The 22670-nt window shown below is 43.2% G+C and overlaps 1 protein-coding gene across 13 annotated transcripts in view; it reads left to right on the forward strand.

Moving 5' to 3' along the window:
• The first annotated feature begins 180 nt into the window (after positions 1-180).
• UEVLD (UEV and lactate/malate dehyrogenase domains) overlaps positions 181-22670 on the forward strand; it is a 70459-nt gene continuing 47969 nt past the window's right edge. For 3 of the 13 annotated variants that reach the window (XM_015114660.3, XM_015114663.3, XM_028833567.2), the window contains exons 1-3: positions 181-302; positions 10335-10419; positions 19316-19381. In XM_015114660.3, the coding sequence (XP_014970146.2) occupies positions 261-302; positions 10335-10419; positions 19316-19381 (193 nt within the window). In that variant the 5' untranslated portion in view covers positions 181-260. Of the gene's footprint in view, positions 326-10334; positions 10420-19315; positions 19382-20933; positions 20994-22670 lie in introns of all 13 variants that reach the window. The other 10 variants (XM_015114659.3, XM_077963132.1, XM_028833568.2 and 7 more) reach the window with 6 other exon arrangements.

Raw genomic sequence — 22670 nt, forward strand, 5'->3', positions numbered from 1 at the left:
TGGTTTCCTTGACGCCAGCGCGTTTCTGGCCGTGCCCTCGTCACTTGCCCACTCCGGGGTCAAGAAGCAGGTACCTCGGATTCCGGACGCAGCCGCGGCTGAACCCGGTGCTTTGAATGCGGGTGGAGTTTTCAGTCTGGAAAGAGGCGGGGCCTTGGACCGCCCGGAAGTTTGGTCCTCAGCGGCTTCCGTCCTGCAGCAAGTCCGGAACAAGGCCAGGAGGCTGGGGTCGTGGGACCTGGCTCGGGATCGGGCTGGAGATGGAGTTCGACTGCGAGGGCCTGAGACGGCTGCTTGGCAAGGTGCGGGCAGTCCGCAGGGCCAGGTCTGGGTCCTCAGGGTCTTGGGGGGGGGGGTTCCTCTGCCTTTGGCCAGATTGCCTCCGTTTTGCGTTTCCCGGCTTGTAGTGGGGCTTGGAGCGGGGGCAGCTGGCTATGGGGAGCGGCCCCAGGGTGGCTGAGGGGACCTGGATTCTGATTTCTCCCGCAACTCCGAGGTTTCCCAGCCTCCACCTGGTGCGAGCCCTCCTCATACCCCCAGCTTCACTGACCTCGAACAGCTCGCAGCACTCGCCTAACCACGCCTTTCTGTCTGCTGAAATGGTCTGCCTTTTTTTTCTTTTTTCTTGAATTGCAAAGCTCATCCTTTGTAAGACCCAACTCAGTCACTCCCTGGAAGATTGAATCAACCCTTCTGTTTTCAAAGATACCGATTATCACATTGTGGAGTAATTATGTATTTACAAACCTTACTCTTGCTGTGAGCCCCTTTGACTGCAAAGATTGTGCTTTTGTATTCCCTTCATCTAGCCACTGTGTTTGACAACAACATAAGTACTAAATAACTGTGCTGTGAATGAAAGAGCTGAGTAGATTTAGGGATGAAGACAGAGCTTGAAGGCCCTGGAGAGATCTTAATGTTGGAAGGTTGGGGAGTAGGCGGGCCGACCTAGAAATCTGACCTTTATTTCCGAGACCTGACTAACCTGAGTTCCCGGTGTACAATCTGAGGAAATCCCCACCAATTTTCTAGTTAAGAAAACTAGTTTTCACCAGTTTCCTAGTTAAGGTTTTTTTTTTCTTTGACAGAGTCTTGCTCTGTCGCCCAGGCTGGAGTGCAGTGGCGCGATCTCGGCTCACTGCAACCTCCACCTCCTGGTTTCAAGCCGATTCTCGTGCCTCAGCCTCCCAAGTAGCTGGGACTACAGTCGCGCGCCACCATGCCTGGCTAATTTTTGTATTTTAGTAGAGATGGGTTTTCACCATGTTGGCCAGTCTGTTTTGAACTCCTGACCTCAAGTAATCCACCCGCCTGAGCCTCCCAAAGTGGTGGAATTACAGGTATGAACCACCGTACCCGGCCTTAAGTGATTCACCCGGCCTTAAGTGATCCTTAATGCGTCTTAAGACTTTCTAATGCGGAAACCATAGTTTATGCCATTTTTGTTATACTTGCTTCTTTCCTTGTTGGGGCAGTTTACATATCCGTGGGAGGTTTTGAAGCCTTAAGATTGAAATTGTTTATGTAAGGGACTTGAATGAATTTATCTACTGCGACAGGTGCAGATCTTGTAGGAAGAGAAGTATCATAATGCTTAGGATTACTACGCTTTCTGTCTCCTCTTCAGAGCACATGAAATTAAAAGAACCATTCGAGGTTTAATGTGCAGAGGATGATGGATTGTCCGATGAGAAGAATTGTTCAAGTTAAGATTCAAGCATAGAGCATATTTTTGGTGGAACTGGAATGAAGGAAAAGAAGAGAGACAATGGTTTTTTCAAGGGTGAGAGTAGAATAGTAGAGGATTTTCTTTTTTCCGTCAGTGCATAGCATAGAGTCTGGCACATAGATAACTTATTGTTATTATTATTATTATTATTATTCATTTTGAGACGGAGTCTCGCTCTGTCAGCCAGGCTGGAGTGCAGTGGCGCGATCTCTGCTCACTGCAATGCCCGCCTTCTGGGTTCAAGCGATTCTCCTGCCTTAGCCTCCCGAGTAGCTGGAACTACAGGCGCCTGCCACCACGCCTGGCTAATATTTTTTTCTATTTTTAGTAGAGATGAGGTTTCATCATATTGGCCAGGCTGGGGTAGCTTATTATTAATAAGTATTTGTTTGCTGTATAAATTAAGGAAACCAATCAGAAACAAGTCAGTTCAGCAAATATTTGAGGTTCCCTGACCATTCATTGCAGTAGGCAAATAATATCATTTAATATCTGAAAATAGTTTTAGCCTGGGCACGGTTACTCATGCCTGTAGTCTTCGCTACTTCAGAGGCTAAGGCAGGAAAACAGCTTGAGCCCTGGAGTTTGAGTATGCAGAGAGCTATGATTGTGTCACTGCTTGCCAGCCTGGGAAACAGGACGAGAACCTGTCTCTAAAACATAGAAATAAATTTAAGGCCAGGCACGGTGGCTCATGCCTGTAATCCCAACACTTTGGGAGGCCGAGGCATGTGGATCACCTGAGGCCAGGAGTTCGAGATCAGCCTATCCAACATGGTGAAACCCCATCTCTACTAAAAATACAAAAAAATAAGCCAGGCATGGTGGCACGTGCCTGTAATCCCACCTACTTGGGAGGCTGAAGCAGGAGAATCGCTTGAACCTGGGAGGTGGAGGTTTCAGTAACCTCAGGTTGTGCCACTGCACTCCAGCCTGGGCAACAGAAGGAGACTCCATCTCAAAAAAATAAAAAATAAATGAATTTAAAATTTTTAAAAACTTAAGAAATAATTTTGTTGTGGAAAAATCGATGGAGAAATGATCAGTACATTAAAAAATTAAGCAACTATGGAGAAAGTAAAAAATCTTATTAAATAGATATCCCAGTTTCATAGATGTGAAGATTGTCAGTTCTCCCCAAATTGATCTATAGGGTCAATGCAGTTCTTGGAAACTTCAAACTGATTCTAAAATTCATTTAAAAGAGCCGAAGGCCAAGGATAACTTTGACATTGTTATGGAAAAAGAATAGATATGAGGGCTGGGCATGGTGTGGCTCATGCCTGTAATCCCAGCAGTTGGGAGGCTGAGGTGGGTGGGTCACTTGAGGTCAGGAGTTCGAGACCAGCCTGGCCAACATGGTGAAACCTCCTCTCCACTAAAAAATATAAAAACTGGGCATGGTGGTGGGCACCTGTAGCCCCAGTCACTTGGAAGGCTGAGGCAGGAGAATCGCTTGAACCCAGGAGGCAGAGGTTGCAGTGAGCTGAGAATGCGCCAATGCGCCCCAGCCTGAGCCACAGAGCAATACTCTGTCTCAAAAAAAAAAAAAAGAAGAAGAAGAAAGAAAGAATAGATGATAGATTTGAGGACTTGCTCTACCAAATATCAGTACTGGCAAGTAAAATTTAGTGTGGCATTGGTGTGGAATAGACTAACCAGTGAAACAGACTAAAGGGCCTAGAATCATAGTCATACATGTTTGGAAATGCAATATAAAACAGAAGACATTGCAGATAACTCGCGAAAGGAGAATGCAGAGAAAAGTGAATATCCACATGGGAAAAATGAAATTGTACCTTGTATTCCTACCTTACACCAAACATAAAAATTTCCAGTGGATTAAAGACCTAAATGTAAAAGACAACTTTAAAACCTAAAAATATAAATGGTATAGGCTCAGAATATGCAAACCGTTTTAAAATAATACACAAGTAAGAGACAAATTCAACTATATTAAAATTAAGAACAGAAGACACTGTGGAGAAGGTGAAGAGGCAGCCAGGCGCGGTGGCTCACACCTGTAATCTCAGAACTTTGGGAGGCCAAGATAAGCAGATCTGTTGAGTCCAGTAGTTATGGCAAGACCGTATCTCAGTTTTTTAAAAAAGAAAGTGAAGAGGCAGGATACAAACTTAGAGAAGCTATCTGTAGCACACATAACTGACAAAGTTTTGATATCTAAAATATATAAAGCATGCCTACAAATCAATATTAAAACCAATAAATAGGCCAGGCATGGTGGCACACACCTGTAATCCCAGCACTTTGGGAAGCTGAGACGGACAGATCACAAGGTCAGGAATTCGAGACCAGCCTGGCCAACATAATGAAACCCTGTCTCTACTAAAAATACAAAAATTAGCCGCCCATGGTGGCTTGTGCCTGTAGTCCCAGCTACTTGGGAGGCTGAGACAGGAGAATCACTTGAACCTGGGAGGTGGAGATTGTGGTGAGCTGAGATCATGCCACTGCACTCCAGCCTGGGCAACAGAGTGAGACTCCATCTCAAAAAAACAGAAAACAAACAAACAAACAGTAAATAGAGAATTGGGCAAAAGATATAAATGAGCATATTTTTAAAAACAGGAACAAATCACTAATCACATTTCAATTGTTAGTAGCCACATGTGGTTTGTGGCTATCATATTGGACAATGTATGTATAGATTATTTCCATTATGGCAGAAAGCTTTGTCATACAGTTGTGTATCGTAAGTGGGTGGGTCAATTCACCAGTACTTATTATTCTTCAAAAAGTGTGTGCTTTTTCTTTTTTTAAAAAAAGGTAGAGTCTTGCTCTGTCTTCCAGGCTGGAGTGCAATGGTACCATCATAGCTTACTGCAGCCTCAAACTCTTGGGCTCAAGTGATTCTCCTGCCTCAGCTTCTGGAGGTAGCTAGGACCACAGGCAACATCACCACTTCTGGCCAATTTTTATTTTTATTTTTGTAGAGACAGTGTCTTGCTATGTTGCCCAGGCTGGTCTCGAACTGCTGACCTCAAGTGATCCTCCGTCCTTGACTGTCCAAAAAGCTGGGATTACAGATGTGAACCACCATGCCCAGCCACATAAGTATATTCCTTCATTTATATTAAGTGTTACATTTAGAGAAATTACCTAGTTTCCTAATTCCTATTTTCTGCTCCACCAGCTGAGTTCTGTCGGAGAGGCAACTTAACCTAGATGTGCTCACTCATAAAATGGTAATACGGCGGTGGCTCACACCTGTAATCTCAACACTGGGAGGCTGAGGCGGGCGGATCACCTGAGGTCAGGAGTTCAAGATCAGCCTGACCAACATGGAGAAACCTCGTCTCTACTAAAAATACAAAATTAGCTGGGTGTGGTGGTGCATACCTGTAATCCCAGCTACTTGGGAGGCTGAGGCAGGAGAATCACTTAAAGCTGGGAGGTGGAGGTTGCGGTAAGCCAAGATTGTGCCATTGCACTCCAGCCTGAGCAACAAGAGTGAAGCTCTGTCTCAAAAAAAAAAAAAAAAAAAAAAAGGAATACTGGACTTGTTCTATAAGATTCCTTCCTGCTAAAAATTTCTTTTAATAAATGATACTACAAAGTATTATTATTCTTCAGTGTGTCCTACATTTGAGCAAAGTCATATAAGAATACTCTTGAAATATCAGTCTTCTGGGCCAAGTGTGGTGGCTCATGCCTGTAATCCCAGCACTTTGGGAGGCCAAGGCAGGTGGATCACATGAGGTCAAGAGTTCGAGACCAGCCTCGCCAACATGATAAAACCCCATCTCCACTAAAAATACAAAAAAGCCAGACATGGTGGCTGGTGCCTGTAATCCCAGCTACTTGGGAGGCTCAGGCAGGAGAATTGCTTGAACCCAGGAGGCGGAGGTTGCAGTGAGCCAAAATAGCACCACTGCACTCCAGCCTGGGCAACAAGAGTGAAACTCAGTTAAAAAAAAAAAAAAAGAAAGAAAGCTGGGCATGATGGCTCACATCTGTAATCCCAGCACTTTGGGAGGCCGAGGCAGGTGGCTCACTTAAGCTCAGGAGTTCGAGACCAGCCTGGCCAACTTGGTGAAACCCAGTTTCTAGTAAAGATAAAAATTAGCCAGGTGTGGTGGTGCACACCTGTAATCCCAGCTACTCAGGAGGCTGAGGCAGGAGAATTGCTTGAACCCGGGAGATGGAGGTTACATTGAGCCGAGTTCATGCCATTGCACTCCACTCTGGGTGACAGGGTGAGACTGCCTCTCAGAAAAAAGAGAAAAGAAATATCAGTCTTCTGAATACACAGTACAGCAGGCAAATTTAAAATTTTATTAAACTCAATTTTTCAGTCTTAATAATTTTTATAACCATGTTTAGAATCTCTTGGACCACTTTCTTTTTTTTTTTTTTTTTTTTGAGACTGAGTCTGGCTCTGTCACCCAGGCTGGAGTGCAGTGGCCGGATCTCAGCTCACTGCAAGCTCCGCCTCCCGGGTTCACGCCATTCTCCTGCCTCAGCCTCCGGAGTAGCTGGGACCACAGGCGCCCGCCACCTCGCCCGGCTAGTTTTTTGTATTTTTTAGTAGAGACGGGGTTTCACCGTGTTAGCCAGGATGGTCTCGATCTCCTGACCTTGTGATCCGCCCGTCTCAGCCTCCCAAAGTGCTGGGATTACAGGCTTGAGCCACCGTGCCCGGCTTGGACCACTTTCTTCTTTAGTGAAGTACTTGTACCCTTTAAGCACATGGCACTGCTTGAGGCACATTTCTTGAGAGAATGTTATGCAGAATTTTCGGTTGTGAGGACCAGTATGAAATCTGTCTTAATATTACACTAAGAAGATACGCTGTTTAATATGTAGTGAAAATAAGGCTGGGTGTGGTGGCTCACACCTGTAATCCCAGCACTTTGGGAGGGTGAAGCAGGTAGATCCCTTGAGCCCAAGAGTTCAAGACCAGCCTTGGCAACATGGTGAAACCCCGTCTCTATGAAAAATACCAAAAAATTATCCAGGCATGGTGGCACGCACCTGATTGTGCCACTGCACTCCAGCCTGGGTGACATAGTGAGACCCTGTCTCCAAAAAAAAAAAAAAAAAAAGTTAATATTTTCCTCGGGACAGATAAAATAGGTCCTTTTTGGCAAGGTAGGGGGGTGTCAAAACAAAACAGCAAATGAAATATTTAATAGTAACATTTGGGTTTTTAAGTCCCGAGAAGAGTGCTTTTGCTGGCTTTGAGAAACTTGTGTAGCAGTTTTGCAATTAAATCAATTCTAGTGTAGCCTTACATAGCTATTAATAATCATGTTCTCCAGTGATTTTAAGGATGTGAAAAATAGTGGAAAATGAAGCAAATTATATTTGTTGATAATATGTATATTCCAGGTGACAACAATGCAGCCTTTTGTACATTTGTGTAGTGTTTGGAGTTGAGGTGACTTCATTCAGTTTTGTTTACACTGAATCATGGGCATTGAATCTAGGACTCACTTTGCCCAGCAGACTAAACAAGTCTGTTTTAGTTAATGCTAATCATTTCTTAGTTTTGATGCTCAATGCTGTGGATCATATTTACTTTCTATGTCTACTCTACTCATATAAATCTGCCTATTTCCTAACTCCTATCCAAAAAACATTATCAAAGGCACACCCTGTACTAAGTACTGTGAAGAGATAGAACAATGAGTGAAAGATGATTCCTGCTCTCGAGTTGTTTATAGTCAGACTTCTCTTCTAGCAAATTCTTCCCCATCTTAGAATGACCTTCCCTTTTCCCCCTAATTTTCTTTTTTTTTTGAGACAGAGTCTGGCTCTGTCGCTAGAGTGCAGCGAGGTGATCCCAGCTCACTGCAACCTCCACCTCCCCGGTTCAAGTGATTCTCCTGCCTCAGCCTCCCGAGTAGCTGGGATTACAGGTGCATGCCACCATGCCTGGCTAATTTTTGTATTTTTCGTTGAGACAGGATTTCACCGTGTTGGCCAGTCTGTTCTTGAACTCCTGACCTCAAGTGATTTGCCTGCCTTGGCCTCCCAGTGTGCTGGGATTACAGGCTTAACCACTAATTTTCTATACCATTCTAGATTCTAGGCTGAAATGTAGATTCAACTTCTCCGGAGGCCTTTCTGTAACTTAGATGTTCTTTGTGTCAATTTGTAGTTTCCTGCCTGTACTTACTGTTGTATACATATTTTGTTTATTATCTCAATTTTACATATGTTAATTGTAAGACCTTCATACACACCTGTTGAAGTTGGTAGGCAGTAGAGCTATATCTTTTTTTTTTTTTTTTGAGTTGGAGTTTCGCTCTTGTTGCCCAGGCTGGAGTGCAATGGCACGATCTTGGCTTACTGCAACCTCCGCTTCCTGGGTTTAAGCTGTTCTCCTGCCTTAGCCTCGCAAGTAGCTGGGATTACAGGCATCTGCCACCACACCCAGCTAATTTTGTATTTTTAGTGGAGATGGGGTTTCACCATGTTGGTCAGGCTAGTCTCGAACTCCTGACTTCAGGTGATCCACCCACCTTGGCCTCACAAAGTGCTGGGATTACAGGCATGAGCCACCGCGCCCGGCAAGCTGTATCTTTTTTGCGGGCAAACAACTTAAGGCTCTGAGAGAGGAAACAGGATCCACTAGCAATCCTCTTCCATTTTCTCCCAAACTCCCACAATCCTAGGTATCCACCAGTCTACTTTGTGTTTCTATGTATTTGCCGGTTCAGGATATTGCATATACATGGAATCATAAAATATGTAGCCTCTGTCTCATTTCTTTTATTTTTAATTTTTCTTTTTTTTTTCTGGGAAGCACAGTCTCTGGCCAAGACCAGAGGCAGGCACTTCCTGTGTCTATTTTCTTTCACTTAGCATAGCGTTTTTAAGGTTCATCCATGTTGTAGCATGTATTAGCCCTTTATTCCTTTTTGTGGTTGAATATTTCATTTTATGGATATGCCACATTTTATTTATCCATTCATTAGTTAATGGACATTTGGACTGTTTTCACTTTTTGGCTAGTATTAATAATGCTGGTATGAACAGTCGTATACAAGTTTTTGTGTAGATACCTGTTTTCATTTTTCTTGGGTGTATACCGAGAAGTGGAATTGCTCAGTCATGTGGTAACCCTGACTCTGTGTTGAATCTTTTGAAGAACTACCAGGCTGTTTCCCAAAGCAGCTGCATCGTTTTGCCACTGGCAGTGGTATATGTGTGAGAGTTCTGATTTCTTTACATCCTCTCCAACACTTGTTATTTTCTCCTTTTGGTTATAGCCTGTCTTTTGATTATAGTATGAATCCACCAGCTGTTTTGTTCTTTTTCCTGATTGTTTTGGCTATTCTGGGTCCCTTGAATTTCCATATGGATTTTAGAGTCTGTACATCTTTGCCAAAAAAAAAAGAAAAAAAAAGGCAGCTGGGCTTTTGATAGGGACTGTGTTGAATCTGTTGAGGAAAATTGTCATCTTAACAATACTATCTTCAAATCCATGAACAAGGGATGCTTTCCATTTACTTTGCTCTATTTTATTTTTTTCAACAATGTTCTGTAGTTTTCAGAGTTGAAGTTTTGTACCTTTTTACATTTATTCCTAAATATTTTATTCTTTTTGGTGCCATTGTAAAAGGAACTGTTGTCTCAAATACATTTTCAGAATGGTAAACTCTTAATATACTTATTTTCTTTCATTTAAACCTCAACGCAGCGTAAGAGGTAAGTATTATTTATTTTTGTAGATGAGAAAATAAGCTTAAATAATTTAAATGATTTTGCCCCCAAGACAACCAAGTTAGTATCTCTGAGAAGACATCTGGATAAATGAAGAGGCAGTTCACACACCTGACTACAAAACCTTACATGATTTTGTTTTCCATTTGAAACCCAGCATGCAGTGCCAGGAAGGTGGGAGGGGAAAGTCGAGGTGTCTCAAGTGAATAAGTCATGCCAAAAAGACAGTTGGATCTTGAATGGTGGTAAGAGGGGTGATTCATTCTGCCTTTTCTCTCTGGAGGTGTTTGGAGGCAGTTTGATTTAGAGATTAAAGACCCTGGTCCTGGATTTGAGCTCCGGCTTCACTATTTAACTTGCTATTGAACTCAGCAAGTTACTCTGATTCTCTAGCTTTCGTTTTCTTCTGCTGCTCCTATAGAGCAGTTGTAAAGCCCTCCCTGCCTCGTAGGGGTGTTGTTAAAAAGATTAAATCAAATACCATTCATGTTTGTAAAGCTCAGAGCTCAGGGCCTAGTACACGGTAAATTGTCAGTTAAATGTTAACTGCAGGCCAGGCGTCGTGGCTCACTCCTGTAACCACAGCACTTTGGGAGGCCGAGGCGGGTGGATCAGGAAGTCAGGAGTTTGAGACCAGCCTGACCAGCATGGCGAAACCCTGTCTCTACTAAAAGTACAAAAAATTAGCCAGGCGTGGTGGCGCATGCCTGTAATCCCAGCAACTCGGGAGGCTGAGGCAGGAGAATCGCTTAAACCCAGGAGATAGAGGTTGCAGTGAGCCGAGATCCCACCACTGCATTCCAACCTGGGCAACAGAGCGAGACTCTGTCTCAAAAAAAAAAAAGTTAACTGCAATTGTTCTTTTATAAGCTTTATTCTTACTGCATGCTTATGCTTATTTTTCTCTTTTCAGTACAAGTTCAGGGACCTAACTGTGGAAGAACTAAAGAATGTAAATGTATTTTTCCCACATTTCAAATATTCCATGGACACCTATGGTAAGAATCATATCCTCTAGTTTAAATGCTGCATTATTTGAACTACTAATTTTTGGTCCTAAAGAGCTGCAAAATTATAATTTCTTGTTTTCTCTTTTATCCTCTGATTTTCAGCTATACTTTATAAACTGCAATTTCTGAGAAAGCTTAAATTAATACAGTGTATCTTGTATTAGTTTTCTATTGCTGCTGTAACAAACTACCACAAACTTAGTGGCTTTAAAAAACACACATTTACTATGTTACAATTCTGTAGGGCAAGAAGTCCAACTGTCTCTAACCATTCTTCTGTAGTCAAATCGCCCTCTGACCACAGCTGGGAAAGATTCTCTGCTTTTTTTTTTTTCTTGAGACAGAGTCTCGCTCTGTCGCCCAGGCTCGAGTGCAGTGGCGCAGTCTCAGCTCACTGCAAGCTCCGCCTCCCGGGTTCACGCCATTCTCCTGCCTCAGCCTCCTGAGTAGCTGGGACTACAGGTGCCCACCACCATGCCCAGCTAATTTTTGTATATTTAGTACAGACGGGGTTTCACCTTGTTGGCCAGGATGGTCTCAATCTCCTGACCTCGTGATCTGCCAGCCTCAGCCTCCCAAAGTGCTGGGATTACAGGTGTGAGCCACCACACTCGGCCAGATATCTCTACTTTTAAGGACCAATGTGATTAGGTTAGACCCACCCCAGTAATACCGGATAATTTCTTCATCTCAGACTCCTTAATTTTTTTAAGGTTAGCCAAGTGATCAGAGTCACTAATCACATCTAAAAAGTCCCTTTGCCAAGTAAGGTGACATATTCACAGGTTCCAAGGGTTGGATATGGACATCTTTGGAGGACCTTATTCTGCCTATCATATATATGGTTGATTCTAAATTATTAACAGTTTTAGTTATCTTGTTCACTTAATAGTAAGAATTTAGTTATCTAAGAAATATTTTACTTTATTCTTTTTTTTTTTTTTTTTGAGACAGAGTCTTGCTCTGTTGCCCAGGCTGGAGTGCAGTGGCACGATCTCAGCTCACTGCAACCTCTGCCTTCTAGGTTCAAGCAATTCTCCTGCCTCAGCCTTCCAAGTAGCTGGGATTACTGAGATGCACCACCACTCCTGGCTAATTTTTGTATTTTTAGTAGAGATGGGGTTTTGCCATGTTGGCCAGGCTGGTCTCAAACTCCTGACCTCAGGATGATCCTCCTGCCTCTGCCTCCCAAAGTGTTGGGATTACAGGTGTGAGCCACCCCTCCTGGTCTATTAGCTTTCAAAAATTTCTGACTATAGCCTGCAGTTGGAAGTATATTTTATATCATGATCCCATATGCACATAACTAAATACTGTGTCCACTTTGACATTTTCTGTTCCATCCCATTTTTAAAATTTTAAGTTAATTAATTAATTAATTAATTAATTTTGAGATAGAGCCTCGCTCTGTTGCCCAGGCTGGAGTGCAGTGGTGTGATCCTGGCTTACTGCAACCTCTGCCTCATAGGTTGAAGCAATTCTCCTGCTTCAGCCTCCTGAGTAGCTGGAATTACAGATGCGTGCCACCATGCCCAGATAATTTTTATATTTTTAGTAAAGTTGGGGTTTTGCTATGTTGGCCAGGCTGGTCTCGATATCCTGGCCTCAAGTGATCTGCTCGCCTTGGCCTCCCAAATTGTTGGGATTACAAGTGTGAGCCACTGTGCCCGGCCCCATTTTATTCCACTTAAAAATAAATGCTGAACTAGCGCAGGAACAGAAAACCAAATACCGCATGTTCTCACTTATAAGTGGGAGCTAGGCAGGGCGCAGTGGCTCACATCTGTAATTCCAGCACTTTGGGAGGCTGAGGCAGGTAGATCACACCGTCAGGAGATCGAGACCATCCTGACCAACACGGTGAAACCCTGCCTCTACTAAAATACAAAAAAATTAGCCGGGCGTGGTGATGTGCACCTGTCGTTTCAGCTACTCAGAAGGCTGAGGCAGGGGAATTGCTTAAACCCAGGAGGTGGAGATTGCAGGGAGCTGAGATTGCTCCACTGCACTCCAAGCCTGGCAACAGAGTGAGACTCCGTCTCAATAAATAAATAAATAAATAAATGGAAGCTAAATGATGAGAACTCATAAACACAAAGAAGGAAACAAGAGACTAGGGTCTACTTGAGGATGGAACATGGGAGGGGAGAAAAGAGTAGAAAAGATGACTTGGAAACTGGGCCTCATACTTAGGTGATGAAATAAATCTGCACAACAAATCCCCACAACATGAGTTTACCTATGTAACAAACCTTCACATGTACCCCCAAACCTAAAATACAAGTTGTTTTAAAAATTATGTATCATATTAATAAAGTAAACATGCCAAAATAAATAAATAAATACAAATGCTTGTTAAAATTCAGGACCCAAGAATTAGTCAAAATTCACATTTTCAAAAACTGCTTTATTCTGCATGTGTATGTTTTAAATTTCAGTTAGATTAAGAAAATGTTCAGATAAATTCAGATTATATAAATTCAGATTTATATAATAGACATCTTGAGGAGTTATTGAAGTGTTTGGTTTTTGCTTTTTTTTTTTGAGATGGAGTCTCGCTCTGTTGCCTAGGCGGGAGTGCAGTGGCGCAATCTCAGCTCACTGCAACCTCCGCTTCCCGGGTTCAAGCGATTCTTCTGCCTCAGCCTCTCAAGTAGCTGGGACTTCAGGTGCATGCCACCACACCCGGCTAACGTTTTGTGTTTTTAGTAGAGATAGAGTTTCACCGTGTTAGCCAGGATGGTCTTGATCTCCTGACCTCATCATGATCCGCATGCCTCGGCCTCCCAAAGTGCTGGAGTTACAGGTGTGAGCCACTGCACCTGGCGTATTGAAGTATTGATTAGCACAATAGCATAGGCTTACATATGTGGCACATAATTGTGTATGTGGAAGAAATTATTAGATTCTAGGCTGGGCAAGGTATATCACACCTGTAATCCCAGCACTATGGAAGGCCGAGGCGGGTGGATCACTTGAGGCCAGGAGTTTGAGACCAGCCTGGCCAACATGATGAAACCCTGTTTCTACTAAAAATACAAAAAAATAGCTCGGTATGGTGCCATGCACCTGTAATCCCAGCTTCTCAGGAGGCTGAGGCAGGAGAATTGCTTGAACCGGGAGGCGGAGGTTGCAGTGAGCCGAGATTGGTCCACCGCACTCCAGCATGGGCAACCAAGTGAGACCCTCTCTCTCAAAAAAAAAGAAATTATTAGATTCTGATTCATCAGTGACTGGTCTCTTGATTAGCACCTAGTTATTTGGTGCTAGGTAAGTGCCTGGAATGAGGGATATAATAGCTACTGTTTATTGAATGCCAGATATTCTTCCAAATGTTTTATCTACATCATCATTATTATTATTATTTTTGATACAGAGTCTTGCTCTGTTACCCAGGCTGGAGTGCAGTGGCGTAATCTCGGCTCACTGCAACCTCCACCTCCTGGGTTCAAGTGATTCTGCTATCTCAGCCTCCTGAGTAGTGAAGGGGTGGCCTGCCCCTCCACACCTGTGGGCGTTTCTCATGAGGTGGAACGAGAGACTTGAGAAAAGAAATGAGACACAGAGACAAAACATAGAGAAAGAAAAAGTGGGCCCAGGGACCGGCGCTCAGCATACAGAGGACCCACACCGGCACTGGGTCTCTGAGTTCCCTCAGTGTTTATTGATCATTATCTTTACCATCTTAGAAAAAGGGAAGTGGCAGGATAATAGGATAATCGTAGGGAGAAGGTCAGCAGTAAGCCATATGAATAAAGATTTCTGTGACATAAGTTTAAGGAAAAGTGCTGTGCCTTGATATGCATATGCAAACATCTCCATAAACCTTTTTAGTGCATAAAGAGCAGCATTGCCGCCAGCGCGTGCCACCTTCAGCCCTTAGGTGGTTTTCTCCTTTCTCAGTAAACAGAACATACAATCGGGTTTTACACCGAGATGTTCCCCACCCAGGGACGGGCAGGAGACAGATGCTTTTCTCTATCTCAACTGCCAAGAGGCCGTCTTTCCTCTTGTACTAGTCCTCCTCAGCACAGACCCTTCACGGGTGTCAGACTGGGGGACGATCAGGTCTTTCCCTTGCCACGAGGGCATATTTCAGACTATCACATGGGGAGAAACCTTAGACAATACCTAGCTTTCCTAGGCAGAGGTCCCTGTGACCTTTGGCAGTGTAGGTGTCCCTAGGTACTTGAGATTAAGAGAATGGTGATGACTTTTCACAAGCATACTGCCTTCAGGCACTTGTTCAACAAAGCACACCCTGCACAGCCCCAAATCCGTTAAACCTTGAGTCACCGCAGCACATGTCTCTTGCAAGGACAAGGTTGGGGGTAGGTCACAGATTAACAGCATCTCAAATACAGAACAAAATGGAGTCTCTTGTGTCTACTTCTTTCTATATAGACACAGTACCAGTCTGATCTCTTTCTTTTCCCCACAAGTAGCTGGGATTATAGGTGCCCACCGTGATGCCTGGTTAATTTTTGTATTTTCAGTAGAGACGGGGGTTTCACCATGTTGGCCAGACTGGTCTCGAACTCCTGACTTCAAGTGAGTCACCTGCCTCACCCTCCCAAAGTGCTGGGATTGCAGGTGTGAGTCACTGCGCCTGGCCTGTCTATATTATCTTAAACATTTTTTTTACAACCAAAGCTGTGTGGTATTATTGTCTTTATTTTGCAGATAAACTGAGACTCCAGGAGTTTAAATAGCTTGCTCAAGATTACACAGCTAGTAAGGGATGGAGTTGGGGTTTGTACTCATGTCTGTCTTGCACTCTGTTGTCTCTTTCCTCTATTTTTTTTTTTTTTTTTTTTTGAGACGGAGTTTTGCTCCTGTTGCCCAGGCTGGAGTACAGTGGCGCCATCTTGGCTCACTGCAACTGTAATGCCCAGACCGTTTGTTCCCCAAAGAAGACCACCAGAGTCCAGAGTCAAAGCCAAGCGGCAAGGATCTTTTACTGCAAGTTCGAACTTGGTCCCTCCATTCCACAGCATACAAGAGGGTCCCGAACAATGCGAGTGCTTGCTTTTTATAGCCCGATATAAATAGGATACGTAAAGTTACAGAGGAACAAGGGAATTCTTTTGGTTACAGCATTACAATTGGTTTACATTTTAAGTTATACATTCAGTAGTTTTTCTATTGGTTCCCGCGCTTTCAGTAAAACCTCAAACGGCTGTGTCCTTATCGGGGATTTTCCAGGTGGTGTTTGTACTGGGCTCAGGAAATTGAGAGATATATGGTGGGATGTGTTTGTACTGGGCTCAGGAAGTTGAGAGATATATGGTGTTTGTACTGGGCCTGTTTGTGTTGAGCCCGGGGCTGAGGAATGTGCCTAATTTCTTTCACAACCTCCACCTCCCGGGTTCAAGCAGTTCTCCTGTCTCAGCCTCCTGAGTAGCTGGGATTATAGGCTTGCACCACCAAGCCCAGCTAATTTTTTGTATTTTTAGTAGAGACAGGGTTTCACCATGTTGGCCAGGCTCGTCTCCAACTCCTGACCTCAAGTGATCCGCCCGCCTCGGCCTCCCGAAGTGTTGCGAATACAGGCGTGAGCCACTGCGCCTGGCCTTCTTTCCCCTTTCTAACAGGTTATCAAATCTATTTAGAATTTTTGCTTACTCTTATACAATGTCTTTCTTCACCATATAGTTTGATGCTTTATTGTGTCAATTACTTCTGATTCTCATTTCCCTGTCTAGAGAAAGCTCTAATGCCATTAAACCCTCAAATTATAGGATTAATATTGTCAATGTACATTTTTTACTGAAGACAATGACAGTAACGCATCACAGTCACTTCTATTTTGGCTTTTTAAATATTTTGCTTAGACAATGAATATTCATACTAGTAGTTTCTCTACCCTATTTCTAGGTGGTTCTATGTCCTTGAGTAACAAACCCTATTCCACTCCTGTTTCTATTTAGTTTTTGCTAGTGGTCCCTTCATTCATTGTTACCTTTCCTTCATGTAATTCAAGGTAAACACTTATACTGACGTATACTCTTGGCCCTTGGGTTTTCTGTATCAGCCTGTGCTATGGTCTGAATGTTTGTGTCCCTGCAAGTTCATATGCTGAAATCCTAACCCACAAGGTGATGGTATTAGGAGGGGGGCCTTTGGGCCCTCATGAATGAGACTGGTGTCTTCTTAAAAGAGCCCATGGCTGGGCGCAGCGACTCACACCTGTAATCACAGCACTTTGGGAGGCCGAGGTGGGTGTATCAATTGAGGTCAGGAGTTCGAGACCAGACTGGCCAACATAGTGAAACCCTATCTCTACTAAAAATACAAGAAAATTAGCCGCGCATGGTGGTGGGTGCCTGTAATCCCAACTACCAGGGAGGCTGACGCAGGAGAATTGCTTGAACCTGGGAGGCGGAGGTTGCAGTAAGCTGAGATTGTGCCACTGCACTCCAGCCTGCCTGGGCAACACAGCGAGACTCCATTAAACAAAAAAAAAGCCCTGAGAGAGACTCCTTGCTTCGTCCACCTCGCCCTTCCCACCATGTTAGGACACAACAAAAAGACAGCTGCATATATACCAGGAAGCAGGCCCTCACCAGACACCAAATCTGCTAGCACCTTGGCCTCAAACTTTCCAGCCTCTAGACTGTGACAAATAAATTTTGCTGTTTATAAGCCACCCAGTCAATGGTATTTTGTTACCGGAACGTGAATAGACTAACACAGCCTGGTTTCCTCTTGCTGCTTTCTAATAGGTTATGAAATCTATTTAAAATTTGTTCTTCATCTGCTCAAATAATACAGCTACTGAAGTACTAAAAGGACTGCACTCCAAGATAGTTTGATTGTTTGAGACCAGAGATAGTGTTTTCTGTACTCAATCCTGAGATTAGGGCATTGATTCTCTATCAGTGTGTCCCAGTTATTGATGGGAAAGTTGAAATTTCAGAGATATGAATGTTGAAAAAAGGTTGAGAATAATGGAATTAGAGAAACCAAGGAAAGTAATTATTGATCTAACAGGTTGCTTTAGAAAGCAATGCTGGCAGTTTTTCTTCTGATTCTAAAAGTGACTATAAATGATTTTGTTACATGTGATAATTTTTTGTCCGTTTGTTTTTTGCGGGAGACTGGAGGTTGGTTGGTTTGTTTGTTTGAGACGTAGTCACTGTCTGTTGCCCAGGCTGAAGTGCAGTGGCATGATCTCAGCTCACTGCAGCCTCCCCCTCCTGGGTTCAAGCAATTCTCATGCGTCAGCCTCTCCAGTAGCTGGAACTACAGGTGCATGCCACCATGCCCTGCTAATTTTTGTATTTTTAGTAGAGACGAGGTTTCACCATGTTGGCCACGCTGGTCTTGAACTCCTGACCTCAAGTGATCCACCCACTTCGGCCTCCCAAAGTGCTAGGATTACAGGCATGAGCCACTGTGCCAGACCTGGAATTTTACTGTTACTCAAATCAGTCTCCCTGAGCATTCTGAGATCAGTTTTTAATGACAGCTTGGTGGGTGGGGGAAGCCAGTGAGCCAGGAGTGCTGATTGGTTAGGTAGAAGATGAAATCATGGGAAGTTGAAGTTGTCCTCTTGCTCTAAGTCACTTCCTAGGTTGGGGTCACAAGATCAGATGAGCCAGTTTATCAATCTGGGTGGTGCCAGCTGATCTGTCAAGTGTACGGCCTGCAAAATAAGCGCTGATCTTAGGAGCAGTTTAGGGAGGACCAGAATCTTGTAAGCCTCCAAGTGCATGATTACTAAACCATAATTTTTATTTTATTTTACTTTATTTATTTTTCTGAGACAGAGTCTCACTGTGTTGCCCAGTCTGGAGTGCAGTGGCGCAATCTTGGCTCACTGCAACCTCTGCCTCCTGGCTTCAAGTTATTCTCCTGCCTCAGCCTCCCAAGCAGCTCGGACCCACCACACCCGGCTAATTTTTGTATTTTTGTAGAGATGGGGTTTCATCATGTTGCCCAAGCTGGTCTTGAACTTCTGACCTCAAGTAATCCACCTGCCTTGGCCTCCCAAAGTGCTGGGGTTACAGGTGTGAGCCACCATGCCCGGCCATAAACCATAATTTTTAATTTTGTGGCTAATTTGTTAGTCCTACAAGGGCAGTCTAGTCCCCAGGCAAGAAGGAAGTTTGTTTTGCAAAAGGGCTGTTATTGTCTTTGTTTTAAACTATAAATTATAAATTAAGTTCTTTCCAAAGTGAGTTCAGCCTATGCCCAGGAAAGAACAAGGACAGCTTAAAGTTTAGAAGGAAGATGGAGTTGGTTAGGTTAGATCTCTTTCGCTGTCTCAGTCATCATTTTGCAAAGGCAATTTCAATCCTCCCTTTGGGTTTTTAAAACACCTTAATCTTAAGGTGTTGGCTAATGAAAATGGGAAAAGGCCGTTGATCACTCTGGCTTCTTCCTGCTGACAGGGGGCGTAGTGGAGGTAGGTGTTGACCCCGAGGTGAGAGGAGTAGAACCACTTTGCAACTGACATGTGACAATTATTTAATAATGGCCCCAAATATTATAGTACTTCTTAAAAGTTTTCACATTCTGTCATACGATCGTTATGACAACTTGGTAAGGCAGTCTTATTATCTTTATTTTATAAATGATGAAACTGAAGATCAAAGACGATTAAAGTCACCAAAAGTCACATTCCTCTAAGTGGGGAAGGTGGCCCTAGAACTTGGGATTTCAGTATCAAAGGCCTGTATTCTTTCAGCTACCGTTACTGCTTTCTAAGTAAACAACATCTAATCATTTCCTCTTGTTGACAGATTTACCGATTCCTAGTTTAGAGATTGTGTGTGTATTTGTGTGTGTATTCATGAGCACACACGTGCACACTTACATACTTTACTACAGTTCTTTCTCTTTCTGATTGCACATTTTGGGGCTTTTTTTTTTCTTCTAGTTTTTAAAGATAGTTCCCAGAAAGACCTGCTGAATTTTACTGGCACAATTCCTGTGATGTATCAGGGTAAGTGTGGAAGTTGAAAAAACGTGAGTTTTCTAAAAGACCAGTTCATTTAATAACTTACATTTGTTTATGCCATAACATTCTTAAAGTATTGTTACAGATATATGACCTATACAGAACCTTACTGGATCTGTTCCAGTCAAGGAAAGCCTATATTAATGTCAACAAGTTCAGTTCAATTCAACAAATACTTATTGTCAACTGTGTGCCCACTGCTCTGGTAGGCTCCAGGGTACGAAGGAAAGCAAGACAGACATAGGCCTGCCCTTGGGGAGAGTTACTTTTTTCTTCTACATCTATATTTTGTTCCCCTCCTTTCCTCTCTATGTGATATAACATTATCTCCATTCCATAGATGAAACTGAATCTTAGCCTGGTCTGATTTACCTAAGATCACACAGCTAGTGTTAGCCTGAAACTCAGACTCCAATAGGAAAATTTTACAACACAAGAGGTCATGAAAGCTCAAAGAAAGGAACACATTTTAGAGTGACCTAGCAGTTTAAAATAGCTAAGTGTTTGCCCAAAAATAAAGGAAAACAAATCACTGACTTTTCTTATACTTAACTCTTCCCATGTTTCCAGACCTACTTCTCCTGTGTTCAACAAGGACTAACCTTTCAGATAAGAATCACAAGAGATTGCTTATATATAGTATGATTTTAAGAACACCAGTGAATCTTTGTTTCCAAATATTTCTCTGAAGTGGTGCCTGAAGTTTCACTATTAGAAATTCACTGTTCTTGCTGGGTGTGGTGGCTCATGCCTGTAATCCCAGCACTTTGGGAGGCCTAGGTGGGCAGATCACTTGAGGTCAGGATTTCGAGACCAGCCTGGCCAACATGGTGAAATCCCGTCTCTACTAAAAATACAAAAATTAGGCCTAATGGCACGGCCTGTAATCCCAACTACTCAGAAGGCTGAGGCATGGGAATCTCTTGAACTCGGGAGGCAGAGGTTGCAGTGAGCCGAGATCATGCCACTGCACTCTAGCCTGGGTGACGGAGTGAGACTCAGTCTCAAAAAAAAAAAAAAAAAGTTCACGTTCTTTTGAAATGCAAATAATCCCAGGAAGAATAACATCTATAATCACTAATATACAGTTATGTGCTTAAAGGAAATTTTTTGGTATTTGTTGAATAGTTGAGTTAGTTTGATTATTGACTGAAGGGCTTAGGAATAAGTGGCTTACTGGGGCATTAAAGATACACTGAAAGGGGGGCTGAGAAAGATTTGGAAACCAAATAGGGAGACAGCAGCATAACTTCGCTCTCCTAAAAAGAGTTCAGCATTGTACAATGAGAATACATTGCCCAAAAGACCCTAGGAAGCTGCATTTGGGGGGAATTCTTTCAAAGTAGGTGCTTCTTTGTGAGCTCCTGGATTATCACAAACCCCCTTAATTCCCCACTCCCCACCCCCAGTGATGACTTGTTGCTAGAGATGCACTCATGTTTTGTTCTGTGTCTGTGTATGTCCCACCATGATACCTCCTTTTGCAATAATAGGCACTCAGGAAATACGTAGGAATTCATTTTGTTTTTATGCATAGGAGAATGGATGGAGATGAATGCAGCTAGCCATGGGATCCATGCAGAGATTGCAGAGTGAGGTAGGCAGAACAGGCATAGAGTTGATTTTTCTTTTCTTTCCTTGCTTTTCCCTGCCAAGCTTTCAGACTGTTTCCTGGCTGCGTAGAGAATTTTACTCAGACCTGTTCCTCTTAAGTTGTATTCTGAATTTATCTTGGTTAGATGTTGAAAAGAAAGGAAAGGGAAGGGTATTAGGGAAAGGAGGAAGGGAGAGGAAGAAGGAAGGAAACTGATGAAGGTGATTCATTCTGAGAGATAAAGGTCAACTCTTAACCCACCCAGTGTTTTCAAGGGTAGTTGCATATTAACAGAGGAGCTTGTGAATTTAAATGAACTACTGCTTAGTAGCATTTCAGTTTCTAATACAGAGTAGGGAGGTAACATGAGGGAAGAAAGGTTATCTGAATACCATAAAATCCTGCTCACTGGCACTATGCCTGTCCTGCAGTCATTGAGTTATGTCATTGATTCTTATGCTGGGGTCTTCCTCAGGTGCACCCCCCACCTTTTTTTTTCTGCATTATACTTTTCGTTTGCTTTGGAATTGTATCAACTCAATGTGAATGCACGCTAGTTATTTCCTGCTGATCAGAAGGTCAGAATGTATATTATCTTTCTCATCTGTAAAATGGGCCAATACTAGAGCCCACCTCAGAATTGTAAGGCTTAAACGAATTACAGTAAGTAAAACTCTTGGCATAGTGCCTGGCATATAGTAAATGCTCAGTAAATGTGGCCATTATTATTTGTCTGCCTTTATGTTTTTTGGTTTTTTTTTTTTTTTGGAAATGGAGTTTCACTCTTGTTGCCTAGGCTGGAGTGCAATGGCGTGATCTCGGCTCACTGCAACCTCCTGGGTTCAAGCTATTCTCCTGCCTCAGTCTCCTGAGTAGCTGGGATTACAGGTATGCACCACCATGCCCAGCTAATTTTGTATTTTTAGTAGAGACGGGGTTTCTCCATGTTGGTCAGGCTGGTCTTGAACTCCCAGCCTCTGGTGATCTGCCCACCTCTGCCTCCCAAAGTACTGGGATTACAGGTGTAAGCCACTGTGCCCGGCCTTGTCTGCCTCTATTACTCTCTTTTAGTTAATTAGTTTTATTAGTGCAATGATTATACATGCTTATGCTAAAAAAAATTTAAACATTTGGGAAGGGATGAAGTAAAGCCTGTATCTAACCTCCCATCTACATGAAACTTCTGTTAATATTACCTTATATTTATCTCTAGAAATTTTTGGTATTATTTCTTATACAGCCAACATTGTGTTAAGACATAATTGGCTGGGCGCGGTGGCTCACGCCTGTAATCCCAGCACTTTGGGAGGCTGAGGTGGGCGGATTACAAGATCAGGAGTTCAAGACTAGCCTGGCCAAGATGGTGAAACCCCATCTCTACTAAAAATACAAAATATTAGCTGGGTGTGATGGCGGGTGCCTGTAATCTCAGCTACTTGGGAGGCTGAGGCAGAGAATTGCTTGAACCCAGGAGGCGGAGGTTGCAGTGAGCCGAGACTGTGCCACTGCACTCCAGCCTGGGCGATAGAGTGAGACTGTCTCAAAAAAAAAAAAAAAAAAAAAAGACATAATGATACTTTTTCTTCAAACACTCATTTTTTAGAGATGTATATAATCTTCTTTTTCTTTTAAGAGAGAGGGTGTTGCTCTGTTTCCTAGGCTAGAGTGCAGTGGCGTGAT

The sequence above is a fragment of the Macaca mulatta genome, chromosome 14, assembly GCF_049350105.2.
Source record: "Macaca mulatta isolate MMU2019108-1 chromosome 14, T2T-MMU8v2.0, whole genome shotgun sequence".
In the NCBI taxonomy this organism is placed as follows: Eukaryota; Metazoa; Chordata; class Mammalia; order Primates; family Cercopithecidae; genus Macaca; species Macaca mulatta.